This window comes from Otolemur garnettii, unplaced genomic scaffold (assembly GCF_000181295.1).
Source record: "Otolemur garnettii isolate 467f Iridium unplaced genomic scaffold, OtoGar3 scaffold00219, whole genome shotgun sequence".
Taxonomy (NCBI): Eukaryota; Metazoa; Chordata; class Mammalia; order Primates; family Galagidae; genus Otolemur; species Otolemur garnettii.
The window spans coordinates 1,482,498-1,496,371 of record NW_003852614.1 but is presented as its reverse complement, the minus strand read 5'-3'; the positions used below and the strand labels follow the sequence as shown (position 1 = coordinate 1,496,371).

The following is a 13,874-nucleotide window of genomic DNA, read 5'->3' as shown; positions in this document are numbered from 1 at the left end:
CCCAAGTAGCTGGGACTATAGGCACCCACCATAACACCCGGCTATTTTTTGTTGCAGTTGGGCTGGGGCCGGGTTTGAACCTGCCACCCTTGGTATATGGGGCCAGTGCCCTAGTCACTGAGCCACAGGCACCACTCTCGGTTTCATTTTCTAATACTATAAATATCTATAGGTAAAACACATGTGAACAGAATTTCTTAGAAATGCTCAGTAATTTGTCTTGGTACCTGTAGTACAGTGGTTATGGCGCTGGCCACTTGCACCGAGGATGGCAGGTTCAAACCTAGCCTGGGCCGCTAAACAACAATAACAACTGCAACAAAAAAATAGCCAGGTGTTGTGGTGGGTGCCTGTAGTCCCAGCTACTTGGGAGGCTGAGCCAAGAGAATTGCTTAAGCACAAGAATTTGAAGTTGCTGTGAGCTGTGATGCCACAGCACTCTACCGAGGGTGACATAATAAGACTATCTCCAAAGAAAAAAAAGAAATGCTCAATAATTTTTAAGACTGTAAAACGGTCCTGAGCCCCCAAAATTTGAGAGCTACAGTCTTAGATTAAATTTTATACCTATCTTCCTTATAGTATCTAACATAGCACTGCATATTAAGCACATGCTGGTATGTTCCCTCTCATTAGACACAGAACAAATTTGAGATGAAAGCTATTGATGAAACGGAAATATTATGCAGACCTTGGTCTACTGTGTCATACTAGATCAGAAAGGCCCTATTAGATCAGGAAGCTACAACCATGGTCAACAATGTCTGGCTTAGTTGAAGACAGCTGGATTCTTATCTCTCTCTCTCTCTGCATTTAATCTTTTGTGATGTCTTGTTCTAGTTGATGTAAATGAAGACAATCTTACCTCATGTGGATAGCTAGTTTTCTTAGAAACTTATTGGTCCTGTGGCAAGCACTTCAAGATAACCTCTCACAATACCAGCCATAGGGGTCAATTTGGTATTTGATTCCAGCAAAGAGCATTTACCTGTTTGTTCTTTTGAGATTTTTCCTTCTGACTCTTATCCTTGTGTAGGTAGACTACCATATCATAGTCTGAGCCTATATAGCCTTAAGACAAAATTACATTATAGTCAATCCTCTACATTGTATAGGGGCGTCCAACCTGTGGCCTATGGACCACATGCTGATTTTGTGAGGATTTTTATTTATTTATCTGTGGTGTAAGATAACACAAAAAGTATGCACAGATCTTTTTTTTTTTTGCTAATTAGCTTTTGTTAGTATTTTCATATTTAATGTTTGGCCCAAAACAACTCTTATTTTTTCGATACGCAGCAGAGAAAAAAAAATGATTGGAAACCCCAGCCCTACAACAAAAGCCTTACTATAATAAATCTTTCCAGGTCCCAGTATATGACCCATTTATTTAAACAGTTTTTAATAAAATAAAACTGTTTGGATAGCTTCTTGGAGCCCCTTTATAACAGGATTTGAGATACCATATAAAATCCTAACTGGACAATTCAGCTATAATGATATTTAACTAATAGCTCCATCCATAAAATGATTTGAAGTTTCTCCTTAGAACTTTTTCCCCTTCTTGATTTTGATGCTACTCACAATAAGACTCATTGTTTCTTCCCCTGAAGGAGTGCTCAGATTGCTGACCTACAGCAGAAGCTGCTGGATGCAGAAAGTGAAGACAGGACAAAACAACGGTGGGAGAATATTGCTACCATTCTAGAAGCCAAGTGTGCTCTGAAATATTTAATTGGAGAGGTAAACATCACTTTTCCTATCAGCAATTAGGCATCTGGCTATGTAGGTTGAAATAAGATATTAACCTTGGAAAAGTGCCAATAACACTAACATTAGAGAGAGAATTTAGTGAGTAAAGGTTTGTGTAAGCAAGTTAAGGCCAATCACTTATAAAAATATGACTCCCAAATTGATACTCACTGTACCTGGCATATAGCAAGCACTCAATAAATGGTAGCTGTTATTATTAGAAGAAGATCAGAATACCATAGTAGGTCACTGGCTAGCCACAAACTATTATATTGTACTACTTTTTAAAACACATATATTCAAAAATTTTGAGACACAATATAGAAAAGGGAAAAGCTAAGTGTCTTTTGACATAAAAATTCATTTTAAGCCCGGTACAATGGCTCATACCTATAATCCTAGCACTTTGGGAGGCCAAGGCAGGAGGATTGCTTTAGTCTGGAAGTTTGAGATCAGCCTGAATAAAGACCTACACCCCATTTTTACAAAAAATAAATTAGAAAATTAGGCAAGTATGGTGGCATGTGCCTATAGTCCCAGCTACTTAGAAGACTAAGGGGCAGGAGTATTACTTGAGCCCAGGAGCTTGAAGTTGCAGTGAACTATGATGATGTCACTGTACTCTAACCTGGGTAACAGAGCAAGACCCTGTCTCAAAAAAAAAAAAAAAGATTCATTATAAGGAAATGCCATATTCACTGACCTTAAAATAGTTTCATCTTACATTGTCACAAAAGGAATGAAAGTTGATCACCTCTGAAGTTGAGACATTTTCACTCAAGACAAGCATACAAACTCATGAATTTGAGCAATGTTACCCTTTGTACATTTGTGTGTTGGGTTGACAGATTTATTCCACTGTGTGAATTCTGGTATTTGCAATATTCACCACCTGGGCTAGTAGTGAATATAAAGCTAGGCCAGTGTAGGTTATCAACATAGCTTAAAGAGCCAGATGTGCATTCTTAGCTAATATGTCTATGAGTTCTGACATGTGAATACAGACATTCTGAGATGGGACATAATTGGCCATAAGGGTGTGTCTTTTGGATTTCTCTTCAAAATTAAGAAAGAACTTGTTAAATGTCAGAATTTGGAGTCGTCAGGTTATTATTTGTGTTAGATTTATTCTTGCCTTGAGATAGAGCAAGAAATAAAATGACCTTAGTAGTGGCTTCTAGCTCCAAGATATATATATCTCAGCAGAAATAAGGACTCTTGATCTGGAAATTGAATAATAGTGTTGTTACTATCCAATGATAGAATCCATATCACATAAAAAAAAGAATGAATTTGGACATGGAGGAACTTTTCTCAGACCATTTCAAGAAAACTTAATATTTCCTGCCTAATGAATTGAGGGGAGGAGGTCATTCTCCAAATAAACTGATCTTCTCATTTTCTTTCCAGCTGGTCTCCTCCAAAATACAGGTCAGTAAGCTTGAAAGCAGCCTGAAACAGAGCAAGGCTAGCTGTGCTGACATGCAGAAGATGCTGTTTGAGGAACGAAATCATTTTGCTGAGATAGAGACAGAGTTACAAGCTGAACTGGTCAGAGTGGAACAACAGCACCAAGAGAAGGTAAGCTCTATAAAGCCAAGAAGCTTTCTTGAGAAACTAGTGTTGTCTTTTGTTGTTAGTTTTAAAAAGTAATCTGTGTATGAAGTTCCTCAAAAGGCCATGTGGTCTTTTCCAAATTCTGCAAATAAGAAAAAACTGGAAAAAGAAAAGTGACAGCAAAAGAGAAGGGTTTACTTCTAAATCACAAAAGATTCACCTGGTTTACTGCTTGAACTAAGTCAAAATTCCTTTTCCACTTGTTCTTTGATATTGCCCATTGGGTTGTGTCTTTCTCTAGGTGCTGTACCTTCTCAGTCAACTGCAACAAAGCCAAATGGCAGAGAAACAGCTAGAGGAGTCAGTCAGCGAAAAAGAACAGCAGCTGTTGAACACACTCAAGTGTCAGGTTTGATAATGAGAAGTCCCCAGAGATGGGTTTCATAGGCCTAACTGAGAATCTAGTATCATTGTACTTGTAGCACAGGATAATTTAGTACTGAAAAAAAACGTTTATAATGGTAGCTTCTATTGCTTTTTGGCCCTATTTGGTCAGATTAGTGGCACTTAGAGTGTAGTCACACATAAGAATAACCTCATTTTTGGTAGCAAAACAGCAGTAAATACTCCACACCAGACTTTGAAGCCTCCTGATTCTTTGCCTTAACCTCAAGCTCTGAAGAGTTAAGGAAGTGAAATCATCCAGTAGTTACTTGGCATCCTAGGGACATTCAACTCTATCTGAGCTTGTTCTTCTGAGCTGAGACCTGACATGTTTTTGAAATGCCTGGGGTCTAAAATTCTTCCACAGGCTGGGAACACCACACCTTTAGTAGCATGTTGGAGCACTGTTTTAGTCCAACTTAGAATCTTTTTCCTAACCCACTAGTCTCCAAGATTTCCTTGGCATCTCCCATCTAAAACATAACCAAACTAGTTAAGATTGTATACATCAGTCTGGTTGCCTTAAGTGCCAAGAAGTTTAATCAAGTTTCTTAGAGTGGCAAATAAGCTGCCTAGTCTATGTTGAGAAGGGTGAACAGAAGCATCTATAGACTTAAAGGAAACAGAACTAACTTTCTTGGGGTTTCTTAATCGGCATCCTGAGGTAAAAGGATGAAGCTAGAGAATGGAAAAGAATAAAGGCTTTTAGGGTAGAGTTCATGGTCCCTACAAGTGTGGTCAGAGCTATTGGAGAGCATTGGAATAGAAGTGACATTCAGGACACCTAGGAACTGGGAATCAGACATCTTTCTGGGTGCCAATGCCTGCTGTGTAAAGACCATCTGCTGTCGGCAACTTGGCAGCAGTATGTTTTCATCTGTGTGAGTTGTTTGGTAACCCACATGTAATGCCCAAAATAACCCAACATATCACTGCACTTTCTGGAAATAGGATGAAGAACTTGAGAAGATGCGAGAAGTGTGTGAGCAAAATCAGCAGCTTCTCCAAGAGAATGAAATTATTAGACAGGTAATACAGTTTCCCATTCGCTTGATAAGCCCTAGAAGGCCCTTTTGCTACTCAGGCTAGTTCCTGCAAACAACTCTCAGCAGAATGACTTGGCTCTATTTTGCACATCTACATTGAGTTTTCATGTGATATAATCAAATTCTTTTCAAAGTGGTATAAGATAAGTTTTCAAATTTGCCCTTTTCTGAATCTAATATTATTGATGTTGGAAAGTGGGAGCCCTTCAACGTACCCTACTGTAACCCTGCCTCACTTTACTATGGCTTAAAATTGAATGAGCTAAGGTCTAGAATCTGTGCGCTTGAGCCATGAACATTCCCCGAATATGCCCTGCACTTACATACTTTCTCTTTTTTTCAAATAGAAATTGACCCTCCTCCAAGTAGCCAGAAGACAGAAACATCTTCCTAAGGATAACCTTGTATCTCCAGACTCTTCTTTTGAATATATCCCACCTAAGGTAAAATGTTCAGTGCCTATGGTAACTTTGCATAGCCTAGGTTTAGGGTAAGTTTACTAAAGCCCCCTTTGTAAGAGATTAAGAGATAAAATCCCAAATTCTAGCATCTCAATTTTCTTTCAAGTCCCAAATAAAACTACAATCCTAAGAGAAATAGACATTATCCCTCCTTAGAAGACTAACTTTTGGCCATGCACAGGCATTATCTAACACAACTGAGGAGGAGGAGGAACAGTAGAAAAGAACAGTAATGTTCAGCTGTCCATCTAAAGATACTTATCTCATCATATCTTGAGTCCCCTCTTCCTCCCTCAGATTGGTCAGCCTCCAGTTTCTGTCCCTTCAAAGACTCTGAAGCCAAAAGCTAAAGCAGATTTTCTTCTGATTAGTAAAGCCAAGTGGGATATATTTGAGGGAGTCTGAAATCTCTGATCTGAGAGTATGGCTAGCAATAGCTACTGGGAAGATATTATTCATTTGTCTTAACTACTCCAAACCTTTTTTTTTCTTTTTTTCTTTTTCTTTTTTAGCCAAAACCTTCTCGTGTTAAAGAAAAGTTCCTGGAGCAAAGTATGAATATTGAGGATCTAAAATATTGCTTAGAGCATTCTGTGAATGAACATGAAGATGGTGATGGTGATAATGGAGATGATGAGGAATGGAAGCCAACAAAATTTAAGGTGTCTAGGAAGAACATCCAAGGGGTAGGAGCTAGCTCTTCAACTCTGTCAGAAATTCTAATCATTAGTATTCACTGCCCCTGGGATAGCTTTCTGAATCTAGGAATGTGCTAGCCTCATACTCTTTGGATTGCCCTCTAAGGACCCTTTAGGTCCCATTCAAAAACTCCACTAAGCAGTGGCTTGTTGGGCCAGCTCTCTTTAGACCCTCAGGCTAGTGGAGAGGGCGATTTGAGTGTACAAGTTAGCTCTCTTCATGTTTTTAGGTTCTTACCAGTCGTAATAGGTGATGTTCCATAACATTTCATTGAATCTGCTTCCAAAATGATTATTACAGTCCTTAATATTTTTATAGCACTTTACAGTTGACAAACCATTCTCATATGTTATCTCCTTTAATCATTGCAAAAAATCCAGTGAGATGTTATTTGCATTTTTATTTTTTTTTTTGAGACAGTCTTACTTTGTCATTCTCAGTAGAGTGCTGTGGCGTTATAGCTCACAGCAACCTCTAGTTCTTGGGCTTAGGCAATTATCTTGCTTCAGCCCTCAGAGTAGCTGGGACCACAGGTGCCTGCCACAATGCACAGCTATTTTTTTTGTTATTGTTGTTGCAATTTGGGTGGGTCCGGATTTGAACCTGCCACCCTCTATATATGGGGCCAGTGCCCTACTCACTGAGCCCAAGGTGCTGCCCCATTGATTTTTTTTTTTTTTTGAGACAGAGTCTCACTATATTGCCCTGGGTAGAGTTCTCTGGTGTCACAGCTCACAGCAACCTCAAACTCTTGGGCTTCAGCGATTCTCTTGCCTTAGCCTCCCAAGTAGCTGGGACTACAGGCTCCCGCCACAATACCTAGCTATTTTTAGAGACAGGGTCTCACTATGGCTCAGGCTGGTCTCCAACCTGTGAGTTCAGGCAATCCACCTGCCTCGGCCTCCCAGAGTGCTAGGATTACAGGCAGAAACTGACCTTCTTGTAAAGGGAAACATACAATAACCAGAAAAACAAAATAATTTTACATAGTGATAAGACACAAAGAAAAGAGTGTATAGTGAACTCATAGAGAATAATGAGGTAGGAAAAGAGCACTTTAGAAGAGTACTTGGGAGAGGACTCTTTGAGGAGGATACATGTATCATTTATATAAAGTTTTAAGTTTTTTTGTTTTTTTTTTTGGCTGGGGCTGGGCTTGAACCCGCCACCTCCAGCATATGGGACTGGCGCCCTACCCTTTTGAGCCACATGCACGGCCTTTAAAATTTTTTTTTTTACAAAAACTCATATATGGTAAAAGACATGCATAGGAATGAAAAGTACTTATTTCAGGAGATTGTTTATCCTTGGGGAAGAGTGAGGGAAATGATATCAGGAAAGAGTATACATGATACCTCAGTTATGTGCATTTTACTTATTAAGGGGGTGATATGAATGGAGTTTTATTATTATTGTCATGGTTTTGTATGCATGAAAAAAATCATGGTGCCCTAAAAAGGGATGCATTATTTCACATGGGGTCCAGTCCAATTAAGCCAGGTACGATGAAATAATTACTCTCCATATTTTCTGAACTCCAAATTTCTGCCTGGCCGCATTTGCTTTTGGACAGCCATTAAACACTACTGACTCATGGAACTTGCTCACACCTCAAATGCTTAGGCCCTTTTTGCATAAACTGCTTTTAAGCTAGATCACCCCCATAATGTATTCATACGGTTTATTTGGGGGGAACCTAAATACCAAACTTTACATTTACCCCATTGTATCTTTTCATTCTACTTTTAGCCCATAAATCCTGTCAAAATATTTTTGACTTATGATTCTGTTATCTTAATAATTCTTTCAGTTTTGTGTCATTGTTAAAATGCCTACCTTGTAGACTGGTTGTGAGATTTAAATGAAATTTTGTATTTTATATGTATGAAAGTACTATGAAAACTATAGAGTGCTATCAAATGTAAATGATTTTATATCACATAATTAGTGATTTATTACAGTGTTACAAAGTTCCAAGGACAAAGCCCAGGCCAACCATGGGAAAAATGTAAAAATGTGAGTTGGATGAAAGTACAGTTAGGTAGATCTAAAGATAAGAAGCAACTATACTATACTCAGTCCTTAAATATACATAAATATACTAACATCCAGCTCACAGTTCTTCTCTTTAGCCGTAGAATGGTCATAAGAGTCTTTGTGAGTTGCCTTGCATTATTATATCCCTCTGATCTGTCCTTCAAATATACTATCCAAAAAAGGAAATGGATTTGTCTGAAAAGACTTATCCCATGGCAAACCTATGGTGATTCTTGGTGATCATTGTTCCACTAAAGAAAAGAGGACTGGCTCAGCGCCTGTGGCTCAAGCAGCTAAGGCGCCAGCCACATACACCTAAGGTGGCGGGTTCGAATCCCCAGCCCGGACCCGCCAAACAACAATGATGGCTGCAACCAAAAAATGGCCAGGCGTTGTGGCGGGCGCCTATAATCCCAGCTACTTGGGAGGCTGAGGCAGGAGACTCGCTTGAGCCCAGGAATTGGAGGTTGCTGTGAGCGTGATGCCACAGCGCTCTACCCAGGGGGATAGCTTGAGGCTCTGTCTCAAAAAAAAAAAAAAAAAGGAAAAGAGGACTGAGGAGATTGAAGCTTGGTAAAGATGATAGTACTTTGCATTTTTTCTAGAAAGGCTTGCAAGGGAACTTACAAGGGAAGGTATTTTTTTTTTTTTTCCTGAGACAGAATCTTACTATGTCGCCCTTGGTAGACTGCTGTGGCATCACAGCTCACAGCAACCTCAAACTCTTGGACTTAAAATGATTCTCTTGCCTCAGCCTCCCAAGTAGCTGGGACTACAGGTGCCCACCACAGTGCCCATCATTTTTTTTTTTTTTGGTGTAGTTATCATTGATGTTTAGCTGGCCTGGGCCAGTTTTGAACCTGCCAGCCTCAGTGCATGTGGCTGGTGCCATAATCACTGTGCTACAGTCGCTGAGCCTAAAGGAAGAGACTTTAAACTAGTCTTCTAACCCTTTTAAATAAGTCTTTCTACATACCTGTTTTGCAGTGTTCCTGCAAGGGCTGGTGTGGGAACAAGCAGTGTGGGTGCCGGAAGCAAAAGTCAGACTGTGGCATGGACTGCACCTGTGACCCAGCAAAATGTCGGAATCGCCAACAAGCCAAGGTAGGATCGGTACTGTTTCTTCTCACCATCCCTTCAAACCTTCAACTGGTTTCCACCCTTTTTTCTTGCCTTCCATCCTGAAACCTGGAATCTCCACAACTCTTTCTACTCTGTACCGAGAAAAAGAGACATTTCACTTTATCCTTCTTCCTTACTGCTAGTCTGTCCACATTCCCCTCTCAGAAACCACGGCTCCACAGCTTTTTCCAGGAGATTCCCAGTTTTACAGAACCCCACCCCTAGCTTTGTTTCTGTATAATTTCTGTGGTAGAACAAGGAACAAGAAAACAGGCATTTACAGGCACATAGACATACAGGATCAAACTATTCCAAAGCTGCAACTCTAGAACCACTTGCTGAGGTGGTACCTTCCAAGAAGAAAGTTAATATTTTTGACATCTTGAGGGTTTTTTTCTTGTTGTTTTTATAGTTTTTGTTTGTTTGTTTTTGAAACAGAGTTTCAGTTTGTTGCCCTGAGTGCCGTGGCATCATAGCTCACAAAAACCTCAAAGTCTGGGCTCAAGAGACCCTCTTGCCTCAGCCTCCCAAGTAACTGCCTGCCGCAATGCCTGGCAAGAGTGAGATGGGGTCTCACTCTTGCTCAGGCTGGTCTCAAACGCCTAAGCTCAAGCAATTCACCCTCCTTGGCCTCCCAGAATGCTAGGATTACAGGTGTGAGCCTGTACCCCGGGCCCTTCTGACATCTTGAAACATAACTTACTTAGACCACCTCCATGGTAACCAGCTATTCCATGCCTCTAGGAAAAGACCCACAAGAATCAGGCCTAATAGTCACTGTTGTGAACCAAGTTAACATAGCTGTCCTAAAATTGCTCCCAGGAATAGCACACTCAGAGAAACAAAATGTGCCCTTAGCAGTACCAAGTAGGTCAAATCCCTGTATTTGCCTTATACCTACCTGAACCTATGGCAGAAGTGCATTACTGTAGTTCTCAATGTGATATACAATAACTATAGCAAGCACAGTCTAATGATCATTGTGCATTTCTATTTTTTTTTTTGGAGACAGAATCTCATTATATTGCCCTTGGTAGATGCTGTGGCGTCACAGCCCACAGCAACCTCAAATTCTTGAGCTTAAGTGATTCTCTTGCCTCAGCCTCCTGAGTAGCTGGGACCATAGGTGCCCACCACAATGCCCAGCTATTTTTTTTTTTTTTTTTTAGAGACAGAGTCTTCACTTTGTCACCCTTGGTAGTATGCCATGACATCACAGCTCACAGGAACCTCCAGCTTTTGGGCTTAAGCGATTTTTTTGACTCAGCCTCTTGAGTAGCTGGTGTCCACCACAACACCTGGCTATTTTTTTGTTGCAGTTTGGCCGGGGCTGGGTTCAAACTTGCCACCCTCAGTGTATAGGGCCGGCAGCTTACTCACTGAAGGCACAGGCACCACCACCCCCACACTATTTTTCTGTTATAGTTGTCATTGTTGTTTAGCAGGCCCAGGCTGGGTTCGAACCTGCCAGTCTCAGTGTATGTGTCTGGCGCTGTAACCACTGTGCTATGGGTGCCAAGCCTTTTGTGCATTTCTTGAATATCTGCTGATGAACAGTTTTTCCCTGCATTTTCTTTTTTTTGAGACAGAGCCTCAAGCTATCCCCCTGGGTAGAGTGCCATGGCATCACAGCTCACAGCAACCTCCAACTCCTGGGCTGAAGCAAGTCTCCTGCCTCCACCTCTCAAGTAGCTGGGCCTACAGGTGCCCGCCACAACACCCAGCTATTTTTTTAGTTGCAGCCATCATTGTTGTTTGGTGGGCCAGGGCTGGATTAAAACCCGCCACCTTAGGTGTATGTGGCTGGTACCTTAGCCACTTGAGCCACAGGTGCTGAGCCTGCATTTTCTACTAAAAAGATTTCTAAGATAGTACGTATCAGAGGACTAAAGTAGAAAGCTAGAAGTCAAGTATTGTATAAGTAGCAGGGACCTTATGGATTCTTTATTTCCAAGGTTTTCGATTTGTGTTCTAGAGTCATGTAAGAGCTCCAGGAAAGGGTCTCCTAGCAGAGTGGTGTGGCCTGAGGCTATTCAACTCCACTTCAATGGAAAGCAACTTGCTTTTTACATATTGGGCTTCTTCTTAGGGTTTCAATTGTTGAAACTACTTATCTAGTTCAATACTTACATTTTATAGACACAATGTTAGACCCATAAATAAGCTTAAGTGATTCGCTTTATATTATACAGCTGGGCATGCCAATTAAGATTAGGCCTTAGGACTCGGTGTCCATAGCTCAGTGGTTAGGGTGCCAGCCATGTACACCAGGGCTGGTGGGTTCAAACCCAGCCTGGGCCTGCTAAACAAATAAGCAAGAGCAACAACAACAACAAAAAATGTAGCTGGTCATTGTGATGGGCGCCCGTAGTCCCAGCTACTCAGGAGGCTGAGATAAGAGAATCGCTTGAGCCCAAGAGTTTGAGGTTGCCATGAGCTATGATGCCATATCACTCTATAGATTCTATCTCAAAAAAAAGAAAAAAAAGATTAGGCCTTAGGCTTCCTGATGCTTAATCCAGCCCTGTTTCCATGACAATAGGATATAATTCTAATCCAAACTCTCTAAACAACTTCTCTTTCTTGACCTCAGTTTCCTTATCTGAGTAGGGGTACTTATAGGGGTGCTAAAAAGGATATTGTAGATTGTAGAGAGGGGAAGTTTAACCAAAGAAATGACTACGGCTTGGCTTTGTTTTAAACCTTGCTTTATGAGATGTCTTGTGCTGCTGTCTTACCTGGTCCTTTGCCTTCAGAGGCTACCTCCAAGCTTTGCTTCATTCCTTTAGGGACAGAGCATATCAATCACTACCACTTCCCCAAGCAGAGCCTCCCTAAAGATTACTTTGACTGACTAAACAGGCACTCAGAGCTGTTACCTCACTAATGGAAGAGGAGCAGACTTATTTTATAACCCTGAGAGCCAAATTTATAATATGCCTGTCCACTTGATTTTCAGGATAGCTTGGGCACTGTTGAGTGGACCCAAGGCTCTGATTCTGAAGGCTCCTTCAAACTGGAGGATCCCACAGAGGGAACCCCAGGATTGAGCTTCTTCAAGCCCGTCTGTACCACTCCCAACAGCAAGGTAGGCAGGTATTGGGAAACTATATTAGCATCTTTTTCTGTACTAGCTATGACAGAGACCAGTGGGAGAAAGGCAGGTGGGGTAAAGGTATAATCCATTTTCTGGGAACTGGGAATCAGGCACACACATTTTCTTTTTCATAGAGTAATCATAGGGGACACCTCATACTACTAGGAGTATGTCAAGCATCTGCAGTGGCTTATCTGGGCTGAGCTTATACCCCTTTCCAAGGTCCATTCATAACTGTCTCTGTCTTCCCTAGATCCTGAAAGAGATGTGTGATGTAAAACAGGTGCTGCTAAAGAAGAGTTCCCCAGTTCTCTCCTCCTTTGACCTCCCAGAGTTGAAACATATAACAACAGATTCCCAAGAAAATAAGGCTCCAGGGAAAAAAAAGAAACGAGCTCTAGCCAGCAATACCAGCTTCTTCTCTGGCTACTCCCCTATTGAGGAAGAGGCCCACTGAAGTTGAACTCATCATCTCTATCCCCAGGTTGGCTTGGAAGATGCTTTCAAGTTGCAACCAGAGGGGTTTTTAATGACTCTTTGGATTTCAGATTTCGTGCTATTGAAAAAAGCACAGAATATTATGGAAAGGAAGGTAACCTTTATTGGATATCGGCCCTCAGTCTTCAGCCCCAGATTACTATTCTCCTCCAGAAGTGTGCTAAGCTACCTACTGAAGAGACAACCAGCTGACCTTCCTAATGACTCATCAGGAACCAGTCTCCAGTACAATCTGGTTCTTTCCTATTTGTGAGAAGTTAAGGCTGCCTCCTGATGGGGGTGTAGCCACGGCTTTTTTTGTTTCTTTTTGCAGTTTTTGGCCGGGGTGGGGTTTGAACCCACCACCTCCGGTATATGGGGTTGGCTCCCTACTCCTTTGAGCCACAGGCACTGCCCCAAGGCTTTTTTATCTCTAGGTTGTCTCTGCTTAATGGAGAAAGCTGGTCTAGGAGGCCTTGTTCAGCTCTTTCACCTCAACTCCGGAATGGGGTTGGGATCTTTCCTGCTCTACCCCTTTCTGGATATTAAGTGTTTTAATAGTACATTCAATTGTTTGCCATGTTACTGAAGTAAATGAATTATTGTTATATGTTAAATAAGTAAATAAACATTAGCCCTTCTACTGTTTGGGAAGATCTTTCTGTGTTAGAGGGATAAATAAAATTTCAATCTTCATTCCTCAGCCCCTGGGAAAGTTATTAAGGAGATTCATTACAAGTACCTGAGTACCCTTGCCTTCTTGTAGCTGCTTCTTTCCCAGAGGATAGTATGGAGCATGATGTTGTGTCTTTATGTTGCTTTGCTACCATAGGAAATTGGAATAATGTTAGCAAGGCCAGTGGCCTGAGCTCCACTGCAGAACTTGCCTAGCCTCCAGATTTGAGAGGAATAAATCAGTTTACTAAGCATCTCCATGTCACTGCCACAATTGTATTTGCTCCTCACAAAAACAGCTCAAGGTAGATAAGTGCCCTTATTTTGCACGTGATAAAACTGGAGTACAAAAAAGTGAAGTTACTTATCAAGAGTCACAAAGTTGGCTTAGCGCCTGTGGCTCAAGTGGCTAAGATGCCAGCCACATACACCCAAGGTGGCGGGTTCGAGTCCAGCCTGGGCCCGCCAAACAACAATGACGGCTACAACCAAAAAAAAAATAGCCAG

General features: G+C 41.3%; 1 protein-coding gene across 1 annotated transcript in view; it reads left to right on the top strand.

Annotated features, from left to right (window-relative positions):
* The window catches only part of KIF4A (kinesin family member 4A), a 150,235-nt gene extending 136,899 nt beyond the window's left edge, over positions 1-13,336 (top strand). Inside the window, exons 23-32 of the mRNA XM_003801762.3 lie at positions 1,614-1,743; positions 3,163-3,333; positions 3,611-3,718; positions 4,705-4,782; positions 5,147-5,242; positions 5,773-5,946; positions 8,984-9,100; positions 12,078-12,206; positions 12,469-13,003; positions 13,114-13,336. Coding sequence (XP_003801810.1) covers positions 1,614-1,743; positions 3,163-3,333; positions 3,611-3,718; positions 4,705-4,782; positions 5,147-5,242; positions 5,773-5,946; positions 8,984-9,100; positions 12,078-12,206; positions 12,469-12,672 — 1,207 coding nt within the window. The 3' untranslated portion in view covers positions 12,673-13,003; positions 13,114-13,336. The remainder of the gene's footprint in view (positions 1-1,613; positions 1,744-3,162; positions 3,334-3,610; positions 3,719-4,704; positions 4,783-5,146; positions 5,243-5,772; positions 5,947-8,983; positions 9,101-12,077; positions 12,207-12,468; positions 13,004-13,113) is intronic.
* Positions 13,337-13,874: the final 538 nt, after the last annotated feature.